Source organism: Drosophila arizonae, chromosome 3 (assembly GCF_054131065.1).
Source record: "Drosophila arizonae isolate 15081-1271.41 chromosome 3, UAZ_ARI_1.0, whole genome shotgun sequence".
Taxonomy (NCBI): domain Eukaryota; kingdom Metazoa; phylum Arthropoda; class Insecta; order Diptera; family Drosophilidae; genus Drosophila; species Drosophila arizonae.
In genome coordinates, this window is record NC_142923.1 from 27261692 (window position 1) to 27286381 (window position 24690).

At 42.9% G+C, this 24690-nt stretch overlaps 1 protein-coding gene across 1 annotated transcript; it reads left to right on the plus strand.

Annotated features, from left to right (window-relative positions):
* Nucleotides 1–514: 514 nt before the first annotated feature.
* Nucleotides 515–20870, plus strand: drl (derailed). The gene is made up of 4 exons (XM_018003777.2): nucleotides 515–985; nucleotides 17946–19314; nucleotides 19457–19753; nucleotides 19832–20870. Exons 1-4 carry the CDS (start codon nucleotides 862–864, stop codon nucleotides 19941–19943), a joined length of 1902 nt encoding a protein of 633 aa, XP_017859266.1. The 5' UTR covers nucleotides 515–861; the 3' UTR covers nucleotides 19944–20870.
* The last annotated feature ends 3820 nt before the right edge of the window (nucleotides 20871–24690 follow it).

The following is a 24690-nucleotide window of genomic DNA, read 5'->3' on the forward strand; positions in this document are numbered from 1 at the left end:
AATGTAGAAGGTACTATAAGGGGTAATGTATAAAATGTATAAAATTGGAATTGCATTTCCCCTTATCAAGTAAACTGTTATAATCTGGCTGTAGTACCAAATATTTACGCTAGGTGGCGCAATAGCATCCACAAGTTGGAGTTAACATAACCATTTGTAGTGTGTCCCATATAAATTAAAAAATTATGTTTATATGTAAAAATATAATATGTGAAAATGTTTATTTCAATGCTATATTTATAATTACTATCTTTCCTTTTTTAAAGTGTGCACATGTGTTTGAATATATCAGCAATTTAACAGAACTGTAACAGACAGACAGAACTGTAATAAACACAATGTTCGGAACTTCGAAAACAGCTGTGCAAGCGGCTCTGTTGTTCGAAACTCGAATGTGCAGAACAGAAGCAACCACTGTAAATGTTAGACTCTGTGTGAATTAACATAACAGAGCGTGGCCATAACAGAGTCTGTTGAAATTATCTGAAAGATACTTCGGCAATAGCATTGTTTTGTTTATCCAGTTGACAGTTTGTGGAAAATCGTCACGGTGCGCGCATCAACGAAAATTCGTCGCGGAAAACCAAATAGCCCAACGAGTATTAAATTTGTCTCGGCTCTTCAGCAGAGCCACGCACGTCTAGGTGTTAATTCCAATTGGAATATGCGCGTCTGAAACTTCCGCGAGGCGAAGTGCCAAAAACGCACTGTGAAATATTGCAAAAGCAAAATGCGCGCCATATTCTAAGATTCAAAAATTGAGCAAAATTCTGCGAGTGTTTAGCCAGTGCCAATCAAAGCGAAGTAAACAATAAACAAGCAATTATTATTTAAACAGTTCAAGTGTGATTTACCAAGCCAATGCCAGCCATGGAGCAGAACTTTAAAGGCCTCTTCACAATCGGATTATTTCTGGCGCTGCTCAGCGGCGGCCAAACGCATTTGAATATATTTCTGAATCTCCACGAGGTGCTACGACTAATCGGTGAGTTGCCCACTTTGCCCCTTTTCGGATATATGAATAGTTTTTAATTTCATGAATGCGCAATTAATTGTCTATCAAATACCAATTAGCTGCAAATTTTGTTGATTCAACTATTTTGAAATTAAATCGCATTTTGATGGCTCGAAGCATAAAATTTTTCGCTGCAAACTGTGTTTGGGTATTAAATGAATTTGAATTAAAAATACATTTTATTCATTTGATAGATATTTGGAAAAATATTTTTATTTTTATTTTTTAATTGAGTTATCTCGTGGGTAATTCAAATTAAAATTGGACTTTCGTTTGAAATGACATATAATGAATTATAAATTAATTGATATGGAATGTAGTTTTCGAACGTTTTTACTTTTATTCAATTTTTTTGTTTATTTTTGTTTTAATATTTTGGAAATTTATTATTTTTTTTTTTTTACTCTTTCGTATGGGTAATTTTATTAGAGTGCCTTCATATTAACACATTGCTTCATGTGTTGTCAGCTCACAAATCAACAGGATTATATTTATATATGAATATCGAAGATAAACTTTACTTTCTGAATACAGAACGCATAAAAACCGAAAAGTGTTTTACGAGGTGCTGCCAAAAACTGCCGTAAAAAACCCTTTTCATGTACATATTCATATATGTGTATATAAAATAAATAAATCTATGTTGGAGAATCGTAAAACACATGCATAGGGCAAGATATGGTTGAATTATCAGAAATTATGTTGTAAAATTTACAACTCTCAGCTTGCTGGGCTGCCTATGCAAACAGGTCGAGTGATTGATGGTAGCTGCCTGCATACACATATATGTACACGCATCAATGTGTGTGTAGGTGGCACATTGGTCTCTCTCTCTTTCGCTATGAGATCGGGCTACAAATCGCGTCAGTTCTGAATAACTGAGTAAATATTTGAAGGAGCGCGAGTGCGAGTGCTAATCAGGCGCTTATCTGGCAGCTATCGCCGTGTGCTGCTCGTCGTAATTCGTGTTCGGGGATTTCAGTTGGTGGTGTTGGTCGGGTTATCGGAGCGCCGGACAATCAATCAGGTTGCAGCAGTGCATCGCCAGTGCTGGTCGCCCGCTGGCAATTGGCGAGCTCGGGTGATCCATCAAATGCTATGGAAATTTATTAGTTGTGTCAGCCGCGTGTCAAACAAAGTCAAATTTTAAGCCACTAATCGATTCGCTTACTGTGTGCGTGTATGCGCGTGTGTGTGTGTGTGTGTGGCTATTGTTGTGTTTATCGTTTTGCGTTGCAATTGCAACTTGCCCCATTGATGAGTGCTGGCTGGGCACCCTCCTTCAATTATCCAGCGTTGACAGCAGGTTGCATGCCTGACCTACTTCTGGCTACCTTTTCGGGCGGCCCTCTCTGTTTCCCCCCTCTCTTTCTCTCTCTCTCGTGGTAGGTGTCATTTTTTAGCGGTTTGTTCAAAAGCTTTACTCCAATACAAAAGCCCATGTGTGTGTGTGTGTCTGTGAGCTGTCTTTGTGTGCATGCGTGTACATCAATTAAATTGTCAGACCACATGAAAAAAAGAGAGAAAAAAAATACACACACACGACAGCTCCGGCATTTGGTGCTCGTTAGCTTATGCTTGTGGATCGGACCGAGCGAGCTGGGTAGCTGCAGCAACTGCTATTGGTGAAGTGGGCTAAAGGACGCTCACAGCCAAATTGCAGCTCTGGCCAGAGTCTATACACACACACATACACATGCACACATAAACGATGTCAGGGACTGGCACAGTGCGGCGGCAGCTCGTTAACGGAATGAGCGACACGTAGAATCTTTAATGGGTTTGCAGCTTAAATGAGACACCGCCAACCAGAGCGTAAATAAATGCTCTTCCCTGCACTGCAGAGCAGAGACTGTGGCTGGCGAGTAATTAGTGATCATCCAAAATATAGAGCATAGGAGTTATCTTCTCCATTGGCACCTCTGTAGTGCAGAGTTTGAGCTTTGACAATTGCTAAGGTCTGCAGTCTATGGGATGTGTCATATACTATATCATTTTATATAGTCTACTCTGATCAGTATCCGGCATCAGCATAAATATATATTCTAAATATCTATTCTCTGACTTGTTAAACTAAATAATAGACTAGTCTGTGAACTCTTCTATTCCCTTTTTTCCCTTTTTCAACCAATTTTATTTTACTTAAAATTTGAAAAAAAAAAAAAATATTTAATTGAGACTAAGTTATTATATTTAATTTGATAACTAACACGTATGAACCCAAAAATAATTGTCGTGCAATTTTTGTTAATTATTAATATTAAAAATAATTGAAGTTCTGATTGGCCAACTAACAATATGCACTTTTAATTTGGAAAACAAATTTGTTGATTGGATTTGTTATGAATGAACTTAAACTAGTGAAGCCACAGGTCGAAGCACTTTTGCTTTACAGCCCAAAAGTTGATTATGTATTTACATGTACATATAAATATAAATATATATTTTATTAAATTTAACTTATTTTGCTTTTGCTATGCAGGGAGTTGTAATAGACTATTGGATGGTGGTTTATAAAAAAGGCAGATAAAAAAAAAAAGATAAAAAAAATTAATAACAAAAAAATAAATAGAATAGAATTTAAAACTAAAACTGTCTCATGGCATTTGGCTAAGGTGAGGTATAATTTCTATATTAAGAGAAAATGTCAAGGGAGGTCTGCTAATGCTAATGGGTATATGCTCTTAAGTCTGTTGTGGCAAATATTGTTAGTGAGTGGAAGAAATACAGTTTGTAGACATATTTGGTTAATTCATCGTTCAAGGGAACAAGAAAATATTCGTTGCCAGCTCAGTGTCGCTGAAATTTCTAAAGAAAATAGTCAAAAGTTGATCTCGATTTGCTATGCAAATAAAATTGATGAAATGTGCTACAAGTTGCTTGCTGAGTAAATAAAATATATATTCATAATGCATATGTTGGCATAATAAAGCAGCACATAATCAAAATGCAGCAGACCTTAAAATGGAATAAATATATAAATAAGAATGTCGAAAATCCTTTTATAATCGAACACGCTTCATGGGTCACTTGATGCTCGAGCTGAGTGCCCTGTCTGGATCTCTGCATATCCCATCACGATGCCATTTGGGAATCGCAAGTCATGTAAGGCAGTGTATCAACAGCTCTAATCTCAACCCATCGGCGAGCGATTGACAATCCCAACTAGGCAATAGCAGGAGTAGCAGTAGTAGCAGCAGCAGCAGCAGCAGCAGCAGGAGACTGAAAGATTTTTTTTGTTCAATGTTGCCAACTCACGTTTAGCTAATAAAACGGCAAAACATTTGGCTAAAAATACACAAAACGCATTTATTTTGCCAAGTAATGTGAACTCAATTAGTGAAAAGCGACGACAACAACAACAGCAACAGCAACAGCTGTGAATATAAAGGAAAGCCTTTTAAGCCCATCGGGGAAAATCTTGGCGAGAAATGCGCAACGTGCGTGCCGAATTTTCGGTTCAGACGACTTTGCCACACAGAATAATTAATAAATGCAAGTCGATAGACGGCGAGCGGGGTGCAGAAGGAGGACGTGGTTTGAAATCGGAGAGGCGCCGCTTGGCATGTTGCCGTTGTGGCAGCAACTGTTGTTGCAGTTGCCATTGCCATTGCTGCTGCTGTTGCTGTTGCTGTTGGGATGACGACATTATAAACAACTCTAGAGCATGTCGTTAGCATGTCTGACTGCCTAGCGGACGAGAGCTGTGGCACAGAGTGCGTAATTGGCAAATGAATGAGAGACGCAGACGACGACGACGACGGCGATGGCTTCACAGTCACAATATAAAGAGAAAGAGATAGAGTGAGGAAGAGCGAGAGCGGGAGCGGCGATGATGCAGCTAAAGCGTAGGCGAAGCAAAATCTCAGCTGCATTTCAATGCGCTTAATTACGAGGGTGGTTCGGTGGCTTGGCCGCTAGGGACCTGCCACTTGTCAGCTGTATACATCTCTCTCTCTCTCTCTGTGTGTGTGTAGCTGCCACTTAGCCATGACGGCCACACGTGTCAACGTCAGCATTGCTTGCAACATCAATTCCACCTAAAGCCACCTACAACACAATTGTCCTCCTCCTCCTCCTGCTGCTGATGTTGTTGTTGTTGTTGCTGGCTCTTCATCTTCATGCAAGTCATTGGCCCTTCGTTGCGTAAACAGTTCACACTTCAGCAAACGGTCATGGATTGCTGGCCACGCCCCTTTATACACGCCCAAATATACGGGCTAAGCCAATGCATCAGTCACAGCAACAACAACAACAACAAGGAGCGACGCCCATTTGCGCTTAATTAAAACGCTAAATGTTCTGCGGATGTTGTTGTTATTGTTGCTGCTGCTGTTGCTTTTGTTGTTGTTCTTGTCGCTTGTGACAAAAATATAAATCAAAACAACAATCACAGCTCTAACGTGTGCATTGGATAATGAATGCATAAGCCAACACAATGTCAACAACAAAAGACTTTCTTATTTCATAACATAATTAAGGTGCATAAATTATTTTGATGCTATGCGGGATTGAATTTAACAATTTATTAAATTTATCAAGATTGAAATTTGAAAACTATTTTCAAATTATTGAGCAAATACAGTTACTCTGGTTAAACAAACTTCTTTTGGAATGCAATTTTGTTATAGCTAAAACTAAAATATTTTGAGCTACATACATTTAATTCGATTTTTTCGTATATATTCAATATTAAAAATATTATCATAGTTCATATGGATAAATATCGTTGTCCAAATTACAGATATAGATCTATCGATTCAGCTCAGGAATAAAGCCTACATTTGCATCCCTAATGCATCTCATACATAAATTTAGATTAAATTTAATACAGACTAAATCTGATGCCAGTTTGTCCAATTAATTATAATCGAGTAACACGTAGTACCATAAGCGCAAATAAGCTATTTATGTTTTGGGTATTCGCCTAAGGTTTCATTATGATTGCATCAGCTGCGTCGTCAATGCTTGAGAATGCTTTAATCTTAATGTAATCTTACTTATTATTATAATAATAATTTTAACATAACAATAATAATGTGCTTGAAATTTACTATAGAAATTTTTAATTTTTTAAAAGTATATCTAGGCTTCTATTATTTTATGAAGTTTTAAATCTGTTATAATAATAATATTAATAAATTTTCAATATGTTTTTTTTTTATGAATTGATTATATATTTTTTTTATGCTAGAAATTCATATATTATTTATTGAATTTATTATTTAAATATTTTCAATTTGGGCATTACAAAATATAATTGATTTATTATCTCAAGTTTTAAATTCTTTTTTTTTCTACGATTTTCTGATATTTTTTTACGCTTAACAGAAATATTTGCCAACACATAAATGTATTTATTAACATCAATTTTTAATTTATATGACAAGTTTTGTGAAAAGTCTTTCATAAATAAATTATTGAACTATTTGTAATTGCCAAATTTGATAAACAGCCTCATTTACCATATATGTATATTTAAAATGCAGTCCGAAATTCGAGCTTCGACTTTTTCATATTTTTTTATTGAAGCTCGTTGACGTTGACTTTTATTAAAATTTATTCAGTTTCGGAACATATTTTACATTTCCACTTAGCAATTAATGAGTTCCAGCACGCACACAAACAAACATAAGTACATATGTGGATATATGTATATTTGTATGTATTATAATAGGGATAGAACAGTTGCAGTTGTAGACCACCCCCAAGAGACCGAGTCGCATATCTCAAGTGGCGTTCCCCAGACTCGGGCTCCGCCTCGTTATCAAATGAATTTAATCAGTTTCAATTGTTTATGTTTTAGTTTCTGTATAAAAAGTGGGGGCCTGTCTTTTGGCATGATTGGTAGCCTCTAGACACGAAACGGAAATCAAGCCGAAGGAAACAGAACAAAGTGGGAAAAGCCACCCAAACTGAAATTCCGCTTTCTAGAGCCAAGCGAATGGATTGCACAATGCTCAATTGACTTGTTTGGAAAATTTTGCTTCTGCCTGTTTTTATAGAGTTTTTCTCTCTTTTATTTTGTAATAATCGCTGCATTAGCTCGAACAATTAACGGCACTGACAAATTGCTGCGCCCATTATGAGGCGATTTAATTGGCGTCTCTGATGGCCAGCACATGTGGGTCGTCAAATGCTCACTGACACCTACTTGACAACGATGTGGCAACTGTGGCTATGAATAGATATCCAAATTTTGATATTGCCCAGTTTCGAACGGGGACTGGGACGGGGACTGTGACTGTGACTGGGGCTCTAAAGATAAATTGCGCAACTGTCCGTTTGCATTCGAAATAATATCGCATAAATTTATAGCTGCCTAATCCTCGGACTGTGCCAGTGGCAATGCTTAAATTATGTTAATGGCGCAGATAATAAAGTACATGATATTTGCATTAGGAAATGCGGCTTCAAACAATATCCGCATTTGGGCCATTCAAGGATAAGCCAGAGCCTCGCCATGTCTGCCATTTAGCGTAATTAACTTGTGCTTAGGCAAATGCTTTCCCACAATTCGCTCGCTCGGTTGCTTGCTCGGTTGCTTGCTCGGTGATTAGGTGGTCGGGGGCTGTTGCATCTACAGCTTAGCTGCAACAACTAACTTCTAAATAAACAACGCAAGTGACGCGTGCTGCCCGCGCTCCAAGCATTTGTATCTTGTACGACTTTATGCTGCTCCTCCCCCTGCCCGACCCGCGCTCAGCCTGTCTTCCGGCTGCATCTGCAAAGTGAGAAAAGTCGCACACAGCAATGACAAACGCTGCCAGCCAGAGGGGTAGCTACCTTTACAACAACAGCAATAACAACATTGAATAGCAACAACAGCAACAACAACATCGCTACTTAATGGACCAGAAATGCGCTGTGCAAACACAGAGCCAGTTCCCTTGCCTCCCTTGTCTCCTTTGCCTATGCCCTGGACTTGCTGCTGTGCCGTGCCGTGCTCCTGTCCGTTCCTCTACCAGTTCCCATATATATTTTTTAGCTTGCTTGTCCTGCTACGTCTCTCTTACTCTGTCTCTCTCTTCTTGTCTCTCTCTCTCTCCACTCGCTGCTCGTCCTGCTGCGTATGCAAACAAACGAAGCCCGGAAGCGAAATACGATGCGACGGCAACGCACGAGGCAGCCGCCAGCACTTGAGCACGCCGCAGCAATGCCACCCCACCACGTTCCGCACCGCATCGCACCGCACCGCCCAGCCTCGCCCCCATTCTCCGCCACTCACTTTCAGCAGCTAGCCACGCTGTTGAGGGCTTCATTTGAAACGCCACCCGAGGGTGGACCGCGACTGCCGACCCTTAAGCTACTGCTTTAGTCCCTGTCGCAGTCGCAGTCGGCGTCGCAGTCGCAGTCGCCGTCGATGTCGTCTCATATTTTTATTGCCGAGCGAATTCCAAGCGGGCGCCTCACCCACCCTCTCTCTCTCCATCTCTCTCTCTCTCTCTCACTCTCTTTATCTGCCTCTCACACTCTTAATGAGACCGTAAATTATTTTTTATTATTTCGTATTTAATTTTTTCATTGCTGTTTGTTTGACTCACATAAAAAACGAACGGATGAAGGACGCGTGTTTGTCGGCCATTTGATTTCGAATTGATTGTGGGAATCGGATATGCGGATGCAGCCAAGAAAGGGGTAGCTGCATCTGAAGCATTAGGGTTAAGATGTTGATTGTGTGAGAGGATATATAATATCTACATAAGCTTTAGCCCAACTTTGCTAAGCAGGACTTGGAGAAGATGAAGGCTGTTAATTGGTCTCCTTCATCAGTTAAAAGAGACAGCGAATCCGGGACCAACATGTATATACCATTTATTCTCTTTGTAAGCCTCAACTGAGTCTTGGGTATTTTTCCTCGTTTTTGTGTGTCGAGTGCGTTGCTCTATAAAGGTCTATGCCACATGGAACTGGAACAGTTGGAACAGCAGTTGTCCCATTTTGTGCCCCATTTTCCAAGAATTTTAATTACTTTTCGTTCAATTACATAAAAAAACATTGGAAACTTGTTTGAAAAACAAGCGCAATAATTTTGCCCCAGTTCATTTGCTCTATTTGTCTGTCCGCGTTTCTCTCTCTCTCTCTCTCTCTCTCTCTCTCTCTCTCTCTCTCTCTCTCTCTCTCTCTCTTTGCTCATCATCTATTACTTTCTTTCTCTGCTGTAATAAGTATATACTTATAGATATATTACCGATTGCAACATATTGGAAATTTTCACACGCCCGCAGCCTTGGGCTCGGTGTTCCATTGCACTCCAGCAACCCTCGTACAGCTTCCCACGCAGCTCTAAGTAATTTTTCGGAGAGGGAGCACTTGAACGGGAGCTCAGGGGGTCTTCGCCGCTGATTAGATATTGAGTAATTAAAAACTTGGAGCATTGTACTCGAGGCGTCTGATAACCCAGTAATAGAGATTAAAGAAAATATAATCTAAATAAAAATTACTTTGAGAATAGCTGAACCCCAGGGGAACATGAGTCATAGAGTGGACAATCTAGAGTTCAATAGATGCGCAATCTATAATTGTTTATTTTAGCTTGACCCACTTCCGAGATGGTACCCATTTCCCATTCCCCATCTCCCCCATTGTTGATAAGGAACAACTGTCGGCAGACATATGCGAAATGTTTTTTTGAATTGCGCGCTAATCAAAATATAAAATGGGTGCTTGGCCTTTGAGTAAGACTCAGCGCGGCATATAATTCGTGCCTTCAATCAAACCGAGTGACTGATTGACTGACTGACTGACTGGAAAACTGACTGATGACAGCGCCGTGGCCTGGGGGCGCTCCGTCTGCGGTAATTTCCCTGTCACGCGTGATAAAACGCGCACATGGCACATCAAGCAGGAGGATCGCAATCGGGGCAGGGGCTGGAATCGAGTCGAGTCGAGGCGAAATTATGTGGCAACAAGTAATGCCCAAGGCGAGTCCTGATTATTTGGCGGGCCGTTTTAACTTTAATTAAGCGCTCAGTGCACACTAGAGCAGCTGCATACATATGCACATATCTGTATATTTTAAAACATATTCGCATTAATTTCATTTGCCGGCGAAACATAACGCCTGGGCTTAGCCAATTCGTTCTAGCGCAAATGCGATTCGTTCTGGCCTCTCCATAGCGCATTCACTCGACATTCATTTGCCGCCGTACATTAGTCGCGGCTATTATCGTGTCTGTCTCGCTCTCTCACTCTCTCACTCTCCCTCTCTCTCGCTCTGTTTATTATCAATTCTCATCTTTTTGTAAGCCCCTGCCAGGCCAACAAATACCGTGAAATATGTGTGCGAGTGTGTGTGTGTGTGTGTGTGTGTGTTTTATAGACATCTATTTGGACAGACTAATGGCGTTGAGTGGGTCTTTGAGTTGGGTGTGAGAATATTAGCAACATTATCATTAACATATTTAAATGCGGATAAGCAAAGCGAGCAAAGCGAATAAATGAATTCGAGCACCACAAAATGCGAGAATTTATAAATAATGAAGCTGACTGAATAAAGATATGAAAGGAGTTCAGACTCAAAGCGGAATTTGTGTTCAGGCATAAGCTGAAACCACATTTACTCAAATTTATGCAAAGAGGATTCAAATTGAAATATGTTTCGAATATTCCAATTGAATCTGTTGTACGAAATAAAATAAAATACAATTAAAGATGAATTACATTTTCCACATGGCCAAGTCTTGAGTATGTTCTACACTAATTGTGAGGATTAAAATTACATTTTAAGAATTGCTGTTGTTGCTTTAGTCTCCGATATGACTATCTATACTAGATCTAATTTTATATGCTGCTAATTGGCAGGGGCAATGCCTGGCCTGGGGTTGCTTGCTTTGACGATGCTTGCGGCACATTGTGGGTCAACTCTGCCCTATTTCGCATTAGGTGTTGTTTTGAAGTCATTAAGCTATGCCTTGCATACATAGCATGGACAACACCAACATAACGTGCAGCCCGCCCTCAGCTCTGCCTCTAGCTGCTCCTGTTCGGGTTTGTTTTGTGGGTGGTCCTCTTCAAAAAGTTTTCGCTTCGTCACGTTTACAAGATGATAAACCCCTTAACTACTTTTCAACGTAAACACCCGATAAAAACCAAAGCCAAAAAAACATGCATATATATATATATATATAAACTTATGGCCCTGTGTGTGTGGTGTTTTTTTTGACCCATAAGCAAAAAAAATACGTTGTCATAAACAAAGCCAAAAACTTTTCAACAAACAGCAGCGGACAGCAGAGTTTGAGGAGGCAATGCGTCCACTTCAGTGGCTCCGCCTACACACACATACACATGTAGCCACAGGCACACATGCACACACACTCACACACATAGATTCGTGTACATGTACACACCAATGCATCCATGCTAATCTCTCTTACATTTGGTTGTGGAGACCTGGAACTGCCACAGGGGCAGCGAAACGGGATTGTGTGAGAGGGACTCAACTGGGGCTTGGGCCTGGTCCTCGGTCTGGGACGGGTAATGGGCAGCGTAGTAGCACTTATTGTTAGCACAAGCATGAGCAGCTGGCGACCAACTGCGTTGCCTTCTCGGCCGGCCGAAAAAGTCAATACGAAGCGCTGCTCACTCGGTCAGAGTCATAAATTACGCCATCCCGGGGGTGCTATTGAAAACTCTCTCTGTGTGTGTCTGTGTGTGTGTGTTGTTGTTGGTGTTGTTGTTGTTGCCGTTTGTTTGTTTGTATTGGACTATGGCCCCTGAGGTGTTGGCTCGAACAATTTGCGCTGTGCTCCCTCTGGCTAGTGTCGCTGGCAGAATCGTCTCGCAGCTCTCTGTTGTTCGGCCATGTCAAAAGTGTTCATAAATTCCAGCTCTTGGCCCGAAAATTCGGCACAGGAAGTTCTTGTTTACTTAAGCGTACACAAACTCACGCACATCTGCAACTTTGCCGCAGAATGTCTTTTAACGGCCCGACCCGACAGCGCTGCTCCGCTTTGGGTTGCGTTGGGCTATGTTCGGTCTGGGCCACCCAGGCAGTCACTCCGTCTGTCCGTCCGTCCGTCTGTCCGTTAGGCCGTCGAGCAACTAGGCTGCTTGGGCTTTGACCACAGAGGCGCATGCAAATCAAACCACAGGGCACATTACAAGCTGACCCAAGCAGCCAAAGCCGCAACAAAACTCAACTAACTGGGCCACTCTAAACCGCACCAGCGAACCACCCTGCACCTCCCCACCACAGTACCTGCACCTGCTGCAAGCTCTGCCAGGCTTTATGGCTATCCATAAATTTGATGGCAGCGCCTAGACACGATTTGAGACCCCGCCAGCTCTGTCTGGAATTGCGTCCAGAGGTGATAAAAATTTCATTACATCACGCAAGAGCGTTGCCCGAAATTGAAAGAAAACTTTACACCGGTGCCAAATTAATGGCCAGCATTCAGCCCGACTCGGCTCGCAATCACAGTCGGCCACCACCTGATGAACGACTGTGGGTGGCTCACGCAATGGTCAGGTGTTTGGGCCTGGACTTTTGGCTAATAATCACATTAACTTTTTCCGATAAACACATTATATTTCGGAGCTCTCTGATTTTACGAGCTAATAATTTGCACGTCTTGTTGTTGTTGCTGCTCGCCCGGACCCTTAAGAGATTTATATATATACATTTATATATATATGTGTGTGTGTGTGTGCACTAAAAGGCAAGCACTTCAGAAATCGGCTAGATTAATTATGCGTTTATCGTGCCGCCTGAGTGCTTTGACCTAAATGGTCCTTTCAAAGCGCTAATTAGCAATGCTCTCAGCCGAGCTCTACCAGGAATTGTTCTCTCTCCTTAAATGTGAGTGCGTGTGTGGCGGTAGAGGCGTGAAGCGGGCAGAGGGTGCCGACGTCTGGGTAGTTTGTATTTACATTTTAAATTGAAAACGCAACTACAGCTCGTTCATGGCAACATCACCATAAACGTAATGTCTTTTTTTATGGTTTGTCATAGAAATCTACAAGATCATAATTTATGCAACACCCGCTGGCCGCTCCATCCCAATGAGCTTGAATTTATAGCCAGGCCCAGGTCCGGGCCGGCATCATCGATGGAGCTGAAGCCGCAGTCGTTGAGGTGATAATATAAAAGAAAACACATAAACTGCAAGACGGCCAGAAAGGGTTGAGGGCTGGCGACGTTGATTGCGTCTGGCCTGGAGGCAACAACCGTGAGCCGACTTGGACAGAGCAAAGGCACAGAGACAGGAGACAGTAGACAGAAGACAGGAGAAGGAGAAGGAGACGGAGACCGAAAGACCGAGGCAAATAAATTGCAGCTGCTCGACCAGGGCGATGAAATACAAATAGAAATACTTGGCAGCTACCGTTGGCGTTGCACGTTGCACGCTGCACGTTGCGAGTTGCTTGAGTTGCGAGCTGCACGTAGAGTCTGACTGGCAATGAAGTTGCCAGAGAGCATCGTGCACTTCACATGTCCTTTAGCTTGTTTGTCTTTCACTCTGACGCTCCTCGGCAGCGAGCTGAAGTGAAGTTGTTTGGCCAGACAGAGAAACGTCTTGCTAACCGAGCATTCGAGCATGCAACCCAAACGAGCTAGCGAATCATGACCATTTGGGCATAAAAATTGCCTTGCCCTGACTCGCCTTCGTCTGGCCTCGGCCTCTGGCTGGGCCTGGGCCTGGGCCTGGACCTGGGCTGGTCTCGACTTGTCTTCTTGTTGCATGAGAGCTGACCTTCTATGGCTTGGCCACTGAAGTCTGTCTGAGTTACCTGAAGCTGCGGGCTGACTTTGTAGTGGTGCGATTTAATCAGCTGCAAGCGCATCATCATTCCATCGTTCCATCATTCCATAAATCTGGCTCTTGACTTTTGGCTTAGCCAGCTCGTCTGTGGCACGACTTGGCTGCGGACCGAATCAAATGTGAACAAATTGAATTTGCTTGAGTTATGATTGCCCCCTGCTAAAGACATTAGCATGTGCCCTGCCTGCCCCGTTTCCCATACTCAAATTTGCAGCTCATAAAAAGTTTGTCTTTTTTTGCGCAGACCGAGATGTGGAGTGGAGTGGGGCACTGGCGGGAGAGATCATAGTCACAACCCTTGCAAGCACATACGCAACCCCAAAAAGGCCCTAAATCAGCATCAGCTTCAGCTCGGTGGTCACCAATGTCATCATCAGCCGCGGGCAGAGACATAAGCAGAGGCAGAGGCAGAGACGGAGGCAGAGACGGAGGCAGAGACTAGCCCCAGACAAAAACTCGTACATACATTGATAATAATAAAAATGTCTGTCGTCTGCCGTCTGCCGCCCAAAGTGGGAGTCGGACACTGTAATGGTTATCTCTGACTCCGGCTCTGACTCCGGCTCTGGCTCCGGCTCTGACTCTGGCTGTGTGGCCTAGTCTTCCGTCTGCGTTTAATGCACAACATATTCATGTGTCAAAAGACAATTTCGGATTTATGGCCTGCGAAATCCCCGGGCTGTAGTCCGACAACGGCGACGGCGACGGCGATGGCGGCGGCGACCAAATGACGCATAGTGGGCGGACGGAATGGAGTCCGTTGCATTAGCATAGGGGAAGCAAAAAAATATGTTAAGAAAGCATAAAGCGATATCCACTAGCGAGTAGGCGAGACATACATTCGCTCAGACATACATTTAAATCTCGCTCAGCTTTTTGGTTTTGCATAAATTAGGGTTGAGGCCCCGCCGGACTGGCGTTCCATGGGAGGGATGCATGGTCCCGTCGTATCTGGGGCGCAAAAATTGCCATTTTATTTTATTTTTCTCCGGTTTATTTTTTTTCTTCTCATTTTTTCCTTTTCTTCTCGTCTTTGGCACATAGAAAGTTTTGGTTTATGCGTCTGTTCTGGTATTTTAGGGTTGTAATTGAAATTAAATAGATGTCGTGCCATGAATTCAAATCGGTCTGCTTTTGCCTTCTTTTTTTTTAGAATTCGATGCATAGCTAAGCATGTTTTAAAGAGTTAAAGCAGCTAAAAGAAAAAGTGAAAAAATGTATAAAGTTTGAAGGGTCTTGAGCAACGTTAAAGTAGAAAGTTTTTACTGTGGGGATTCCATGTCAGACTCGAATAATCAATACGTAATCAGAGTTAGTTTTCGGGTCAAGGAAATACAAATCATGGAACAGTCAAAATATCTACAGTAAACAGATGATAGCTCACATAACTACTCTTTAAAGCCCGCAAGAGCTTTCATACTATAAATCAAAGCTCATAGAACTTTAAGAAACTCATTCGGTAGAGCTCTTAGCCATATCAGCTGATTGATACTCGGAGCTCTTCACATCCTCCACTTAGTCTGGCGCTGCCCTTCCCCAGCAGGTTGTCGATTTTGCATAGCACCTTATCAACATCATGGCACACATTACTCCTATCTGCTATCTCTGCACTCCATTCTCCTTCGGCCTCTGCTTTGCTCTTCATGCTTTGGCAATTTGTAGCTCTTTAAGCATATTTTCACAGCATCTTTTGCGCTTTTTGGGGCAACTTTTACTTTTTGTGGCAGAAATTTATGTCAGCGACGCTTGACGAAGTTGCCGGCAGGAGCCGAGCGTGTCGAGGGTGTCTTTCTCTTTCCCTGACTTGGATAGGGAAAATCGATTTCCTTCAGGTGATAGAGAGAAAAGACAAAGGAGGAAATTGAAAGAGAGAAGAGCACTCAGGTATTGGCTATTGTCGGAGTATTTAAGGAGTTTGGGGCACTGACTTCATTTGTTCAGCAATCAACTCTAATTAGCGCGCTCGGCACTTGAGATGCAAAGTGAGTTGGTTCGAGGTTTCTGGCGAATAATTTGCTATTATTTGTCTATAATTGGGGTGCGTGGGGTACGCGAAAGTTTTGATGTCTGTGGAATTTAAATTGCGTATGCCAGGCGGCTGGGTGGGGTGGGTTAGAGAACACAACTTTAATGGGACAAATTTGAGCAACAATTTTTGTATTTCGCTCTCCATTAAACGTGGCTGCCAGGTTACATGTCTGGGGCCCATTAACCCTTTGGGCGCTATCACAACTTGGCTATCTACCTTGGTTCATTATGCGGCGCAGTATTCATATCTGCAATACGTCACATTTCTGCACCCACACATACACACACATACATGCACACGCATCACGGCGTGGTCCACCAGCAGCCGCTTTCACTAATTACATTTTCAAAGTGCAAACGAAGCGTGCGAGGAAAGGGAGCGGGAACGGGAACGGGAACGGGAATGGGAACGGCAACTAGGACGTAGCGGGGCTTGCTTCACTAATTAGTACGATATGTATATACATATATATATGTATGCTGAGGCATAGGTACAGTCGGTGGACGCATAAGTGGCATAAATTAAAATAAAATGTACAAGTATAAAATGTAACTGCGACGTCGACTGCGATAAAAATCTAAAATAAACAGGCCGCGCTGCGGCTAGCCGCGGCCTCATGAACACACTGAGGCATGCAACATTTGTGCAGCAACGGCAACGGCAACGGCAACAGCAACAGCAACAACATCAACATTAATTAAGCATAAACATTTAACCTGCCCCCGGGACACGCCCACGAACAGAACGTCGCGTGCACAGTTCGCGCTGCCAGCGAAGGGTCCCGCTCTGTTCTCTGCTTTGTTCAAGTCGCATTTTATAATTTTGATTGATTTATTGAGCCGACACCAGAGCGGCAAGTGCCCAGCGGCATGTGGCAAGTGGCAAGTGCAGCCAGCTCAGGTAACAGCGAAGGCGCCAGATGTAGGCCCTTGCCCAGAGGAGCAACTCTCCCATGTTGCTCCAGCTAATTTAATTAAATGAATTGAGAAAGGGCAACGCGCGGGCGAGCAGCGATCAGCGGAGCTGTCATAACTATTAGATATACACATAGACATGGATACAGAATGCGATAGCTGGACAGGTGCCTAGATAGACCTGTAGATGGGGTAGATATACCCACAGCCCGCAGCTCAGTCAGTTTACATGTGAGCGCGTCATTAACATGACATGCAAATGTTATGCGTTCCAACTGAAGCACATGCCATAAAAATATCTCTAAAGTCTGTTAAAAGTAACTTACAAATTTGTATTTATTTTATATAAATATGTTAAAATTTGTATAAAAATATGTAAATTTATATCATACATATGCTTAGAATCTCTTTCTCAACAACTTCCTCGCTTGCATAATAAATGTTAATGCCAGCTGTTAACTAACATAAATGTTATGCAGATGAATCTAAAGTGGTCAAAGTTTAAAAGTAGAAAAATTTAGATATGGAAAACTAAACTATAAACTAAATCAAGATTTAATCGACATAAAAATATATATAAATATATTTTATATGATTTAAAATAAATAATTTCCATTTTACATTAGAAAACAAAATCCAGATTTAAGCACACACAAATATTTGAATTGCATTTTATATTACTTCAGTAGGATATTAAGCCTTTCCAGCTCCACCACTTTAAGATGAAAATCTTCGTTTCTGGCCAACTTGTTTGTCGTCTTTGATTGATTTTTGGGTGGGGAGAAAGCAATAAGAAATTGTCTGGCATTTGGCGCTGTTGCTGCTGGGGGGTTCAGCTATTTAACTCGTTCAATATGTCACCGAAGTGTCTAAGTGGACAGATAATGCAGAGTCTAGTGGCAGCAGGCAGCCAGCCAGCCATCAGACAGCAGTAGGCAACAGGCGGCGGGCGGCGGGCGGCAGGCGGGCAGGCAGGCAGCAGCTCCTTCCATTCCTTTCTTGAAGAAAATCAATTTGACAAAGTAAAGAAAACTGTTATCCCTGGTGATTGATTGTGCAGCCGAGTCGAGTGACTGGCCAAAAGTTGCCCAGCTTCGATTGGGTCACCGAGCGTATCATTAATTTCCTCAGCATTGGCGGGTTGAGTTGAGTTCGGGATGCCGTGTAAGCAGCCATTTGGTACATGCATCTAAGTTTTTTGTCTTTCATTATTCTTGCAGGCGTTTCCGCGGAGCTCTACTATGTGCGGGAGGGTGCCATCAATGACTATGCCCTGAACTTTGCGGTGCCGGTGCCGGCGAACATCAGCGATGTTACCTTTACGTGGCAGTCGCTCGTGGAGCATCCTCTGCCCTACAGCATCAATGTGGCCACATCGGATGTGGGCGTGCTGCCACGCCCACTGCTGAACATCTCGCGCATCGGTAATGTGCCGCAGGAGCCGCAGACGTGGGGCGTCAGTCTCAAGTGTTCGGGCACGCGGGCCGCCGAGGTAACCGTTACCATCAGCGTGGAGGTTATACTGGACCGGGCGACCAACAACAATACGAATCTCATCTTTAAACGGAAGAAAATTTGCTTGAAAGACGAGCCGAACGACGCACGCGAGGAATACGACGACGAGGAGCCACTGCATCCGGATCTGACCGGGCACGACGACATCCACTACACGGAACACAACGAGGACACTGCTGAGCACGTCATATCCGACGGCCACTTGCCCACCAATGTGGAGCATGGCAAGCCGACGGAGAGACACCGTGTGCTGGTGACCGAGCCAACGGTAATTGTGGGACGCGGTGCTGGTGCACCGGGAGCGGGAGCGGGAGCGGGAGCAAACAACGATTACGATCCAATGTTGCGGGAGACTCTAGTGCCACCCACTAGCGGACTCATCACATTGATAGTGGGCGGTATTTTGGCCTTGGTGCTCGTCTCCACACTCATTCTGATTGCCTACTGCGCGAAGGGTCCCTCGAAACGGCATCCCTCAAACGGTGTCCATCTGATCAAGACCTCCAGCTTCCAGCGTCTGCCCACAATCTCGTCCACCGCTCACAACTCGATCTATGTCTGCCCTTCGACCATAACACCCACATATGCGACACTGACGCGGCCCTTTCGCGAATATGAGCATGAGCCTGAGGAGTTCAACCGCCGTCTCCAAGAGCTGACAGTCCAAAAATGCCGCGTGCGCCTCTCCTGCCTCGTCCAAGAGGGCAACTTTGGGCGTATCTATCGCGGCACTTACAATGACTGTCAGGAGGTTCTGGTCAAGACTGTGGCGCAGCATGCAAGCCAGCTACAAGTAAATCTGCTCCTCCAGGAATCCATGATGCTCTACGAGGCAACTCATCCCAATGTAATGGCCGTGCTTGGCATTTCCATCGAAGACTTTGCCACACCCTTTGTGCTGTATGCCGCCACGGGCAGCGTTCGTAACTTGAAGACCTTCCTGCAGGATCCGTCGTATGCCCGAAGCGTGACCACCATACAGACAGTGCTAATGGCTTCCCAGCTGGCCATGGCCATGGAGCATTTACACAACCACGGCGTTATTCACAAGGACATTGCGGCCCGGAACTGTGTGTAAGTAGAGCTAAGCCCTCATCAACATTCAGCATATGCCTGGTAGAGCGACCTAATCGCCGATTTGGTGTTTGCCATTTGTAATCCTAATGTCTAATCGACCATTTGCAACCCTCTGCTCTTTGACCTCCGCTTCCTTCAGCATTGACGATCAGCTGCGCGTCAAGTTAACTGACAGCGCTCTCAGCCGTGACCTCTTCTCTGGCGACTACAATTGCCTGGGCGACGGGGAGTACCGACCCATTAAGTGGCTGTCGCTCGAGGCATTGCAGAAGTCTCACTACAACGAGGGCAGCGACGTCTGGTCCTTTGGTGTGCTCATGTGGGAGATGTGCACGTTGGGCAAGCTGCCCTATGCCGAGATCGATCCCTATGAAATGGAGCATTATCTAAAGGACGGCTACAGGCTGGCACAGCCCTTCAACTGTCCCGACGAACTGTAAGTATTCGGTGGGGGAAAAACTGTGAGGTGAGACCCCAAACTCAATGTCATTCGCCTTTGCTCTGATAATTACAGCTTCACTATTATGGCCTACTGCTGGGCCTCCATGCCCGCCGAGCGACCCTCGTTCAGCCAGCTTCAGATTTGCCTATCGGAGTTCCATACTCAGATAACCAGATATGTTTAACCTGCGGTAATGAAGCACACAAAGACTTGTAAATACAACAAGAGGCGACGTCGCAAGATTTCACAGCAAACGACGTCCGCAACACTGTTTCCAAAGACATATTTAAATTATAGCGCTTAAGGGGCGCCTAAGTAAACGCCAATTTGGGAGATATAGATACGAGTGTGGGCCCATTGTTGTCCCCCACAATAAATAGTTACTTATTTATGTATAATGTGGGTGGTAGTCGACCGAGCAGATCAAAGGAAACTTCTATTGATTAGCTACCCCCATCTATAATTAGTCTTTAGGATAGTATGTTACGAATTGAAGGAAAACATGTGACATTTCAATGCAAGAAACGTAGTAGTTCGACGTAAAGCCCCCATGAAGAAACCCCAGTTAAAGCTCCTTCTGGAGAGCTCTCACGTAAAGCACTTGCATAACTTAACATTATATAGATACATAGCTAAAGAGATTTAAAACGATCCATACAAACATATAGTACACCAACCTAGGCTAGGCATATACGAGTTCTTCGGGTCACTTTGTCGTTTATAAACAGCAGCAAAAATATATATATATATATATTATGGAATATCTATGTAAATGTATTTATATGTGTATGTATATGTATGTCTAAGACCGTAGTGCTAGTAAACTCGAATCTATTGTATTTAACTAATGTTAACGACGACATGTCATGTCGCAAACCCAACCGTGCACTGTAGTACTTTCCCGAAAGGAGCCCGACGACATTTGGTTTTACTCTTCCGGCAGGTCTTCAAATGAAACAAAATGAATGAATGAAAAATAAAAGTTTTGTAATATACTTAAGCATTTCGCATTAGTTTTAAGTTCCACTTATGATTTCAAATTTGAAGAATGAAAGAAAAAGAAAAACGATTTCAATAAACGTCCGTGCATAACATTCAAAAACTATGAAAATGCATTTGTGAAATGGAAATGGTAAAATGGAAAAGGGGCAAATGGGCAAATGGGGACGACAGCAAAGTAAAGTATATATGAACCTTTATTCGTGTGTAAGTATATCGCTAACAATTGAGCCTGGCCACGCCCATCACTTACCCTAAAACAACTTGTACTAAGAGCAATGTGTTGTTTGGGTTTCCACTATGTTGAGGCTGGCACAAATGCAGGGGGTTTGGGCTAACCATCTGCAATCCACACACGCACACACACACACACATACATACACATACATATTCAAGTGAACACAGCCCCGAGCCAATCTCTTTGGCAGGCCAAGCGTGCTGGCAACACAAAAGGCATGTAATGCCAACTGCCTATTTGAGGAGGAGGCGGCCAGGTGAGCACTAGGGACCTAGAGTCGGAAGGGGCGGGGCGTAGGGTCTGCCCACACACCTGTACGTGTAGTGCCTGTCTAAGCGCGTGCAGAGCTTATGAGGTATACGCTATTTCATGGCATGCCCTTTGATGGCTGCACTGACACTACTTAGTTTTTTGGCACGTCATGGCGAGGCACGATGTGTGACTGTGTCCTTTTTAATATGCCTGTCACAGCGACTAGTTTTTGGTCCTGCTGCTTGCCGGCTGCTTTCTGGCTGCTTTCTATGCTGCTCTCGCAGCGTTAACGCTGCCAATGTCTTTAAAAAGCGCTCAAAGAGCACGCCGGGCACGTTGGGCACGTGCCACAGCAGAGTTGCTTGGCATTTAACTAAAGCCACTATCCAAATCAAAAGCTAATACGAAAAGCAGTTACAGTAAGGCCACGGCATAACGACAAGGCCCAACTGTGAGCTTAAAGTGTACAAGATTATAGGGAGACGCTCGAAATTATTAGTATTTGAGTTGGGATAATGTCGAGTTGAATAGCTTTAAGCTCTTTTTATCGGACTATTAGCGCCAGAATTATGTGTAACAGATTGCCTTGGGCTAACAGTTGCTTAACATTGTGTTTGCTGTTAATTAATTTGTTAATGTTTATGGAATATAGGGACTCTGATTTTCCACAGTATTAAATTGATTCCCTTTCAGTTGTCCTTTCAAAAATAGGCGGCTTTTAATGTTTTTCTTTTTAAATATTTTACAATGTAGTATGAAGTCTATATCATAGCTGAAAAAATTGTTTGTATACCCTGAATCCTCTGGAGGGGGGAATAATAATAGATATAATGGTTCTGTTTGTAAGATGGACTGTTTGTTAAACACAGATTACATAAAGGATAAACATACATTCTACATATATTGTTGATCAGTACACTGATCTGAACCGATATAATCATGTCTATCCGTTCGCCCTTCCGGTCGAGTAAGCGCAGCGAGCTCGTAAACCTTTTTTTTTTTTTGTATATTTCCTTCTATTAACTTCTCCATTTCTTACCAATATTTTTAAGTAATAGAGAATATACTTCGCTTACATATGTAACTGTATTTAAAAGGTGCTGTAAGATAGAGGATATTTTTTAATCAGGCTGTCTCGAGTACTTTTACTTTTCTAATTTATAATGAAATTTATAGCATGTTAAATTAGGTATTATTGCGAGATGGAAGAGAGAATAAAAGTAGTTTCCAATATACGTATATAGAGTATATATTTGTATATAATAAAATTTGCAGGAAATCTTGTTAGGTATTATTGAGAGATATAATAAAGAAGAATTAAAAGAGTATCCGAGATTTATATACTGTATATATTTGATGTATATATTTATTATTTTGGTCAAGCCAAGTAGCTGCTTAACATAATGTATAAAACTGGATGGTTAAGCTTGCCACAGTTAATATCCGCTGGTCCTTCCGAATCAAAGGACCAATTAGATAGATGCATTTGCCATTTGGCTGCTGCTACTGCGATTAAAAGGGAATGGAGTAATGGAAAAGCCGAAAGGCAAACTTTGAACAGTTTCGTTTCAATCAAATTAAAGCGCTCCGGCAAATTGACAAAAGATATTAAGTTATTAAAAACAACGCGAGTCGAACTTCAATTTTTATTTTTTGCGTGCGCGCCAGCCAATATTGCCATAAAAGTCACACACAACTAAAACAGGACTACGTGGTGGGTGTGGTGGGGTGGTGGGGTGTGGTGGGGCGGAGATCATTGAAACTTGAGCCACAGGAAAAACGAAATGGAATATGGAATGTTGAGCAAAAAGGGGCAAAATTGAAAAAACAAAACAAAAACAAAAGGCAACTGGCAACTGGTAACTGGCAAGCTGGGAACTTTGTTGTTGGTCAACACTCTAAGCCAAAAATCAACAAATATAAAAAATTTCATAGCACGTGAGGCAGCATTTCAATTTTTCAGTAGCTGTGTTTGTGCGCGCAAAAACAGAAAAACTTTGACAGTACCGCCCCGCTTCCACTCTCCATCTCTCTCTCTCTCTCTTATGGCTCATAACGACCACGCCCACAACACTTCAAAAGCCAAGAGCAACAAAATGACGACAGGTAGTCGTCAGTCTGGAGTTCAGGTCCCCCACGGAGTCATTGCCAGCCCTGCGGCTCCGCCAGGTGATGTTTGAACTTTCAACGGATGAGCTCGACCAGGTTCGTTTCGGCTGAGCAGGATGAGGAGGGTTGCGACTGCAATAACTTTCTGCTCCAATGTGGGTCGGCTTGGCCTCAAAAATTGATTACTTTGAAAGAGCTCGCGACGAATTTTCAGTTTAAGTTTTTCTTCTCTTTTGTTTTTTTTTTTTTGTTTTTTTTGGTGGCTATTTCTCGAAGCTGTTGATTATGGCCAGAAGGCATTAGCGCAAATATAAATATTTACCTTTGAAATTATTATGGCCAAGTTTTCTGATATCGCTGGCTAACTGTGTACCCGCTCAGGCTCCACTGATTGTTCTAAATTGCAGCAAAGTTTGATGTTTTTCTGATTGCAAAACTAATTAAAAAGTTGATGAAACTCATTTGGAATTGCTTTAAAGATTGCGATTGTCGTAGTCGTAGTCGTAAATGTTATTGTTGTTGCAAGGGTTGTTGTTGTTGTTGATTTTCTTTACTCTTCTCTTCTCATCTCTTATGGTTGTCAGGGAGTTGCTCTCAGCAGTGGCTAATCACAGTTGGGCTATTGGCAACTTTTGAACTTTAAGAGCTCACATAATCAATGTCCAAGTATTTGACTTGGATGCTCTCTCTTTCCTTCTCTCCTTTTTTAAGGCGTTCGCCTTGAAAGTTTTGTAGCTGAGAAATGCCAAATGCAAAAATTGTTTTTCAATTTCTTTTCTATTCGGCAATATATAAAACACGCAGCAGGAGCAGTAGCAGCAGCAGCCGAAAGGAAAGAGGCAAATGCTAAAGCACCGGCAGCAGCATTAGCATACAACTTTTCTTATTATTTTTTATGTGAAAAATTTTTCGAAAAAAGCCCGTTGGGAGGGAAGGGTCGGGGCGAGGTCGGGGGCGTTGGCTGAAGCAACAAACTGCAAAGCTAAGGAAGCGGAAACGGAAAGCATACAACGCAGACAAACGCCAACAAATTCGATGCTGGCTAAGAGCTATCGCCCCACTGCCCCCTCCCCCTTCCACATTGCCCTTTTTATCTGAGCGGCAGCTTCGATGAGCCAGCGAAGGAGCAGAATCAGGCAGAGGAAAAGAGAGGAGGCCACTTGCAATTGGTGGATTGGAGTCGATGTCGAAGGCGAACTCGAAGTCGAAATCCGACCAGACCAGACAAAAGTGAAAACGTTCGCCTTCGTCGCGCCAGAATATATAATAATGACATGGAAGGAAATCATTTTCATTTGCCAGCCAACGCCTCATTGCTATCCGCGAGGCCAGA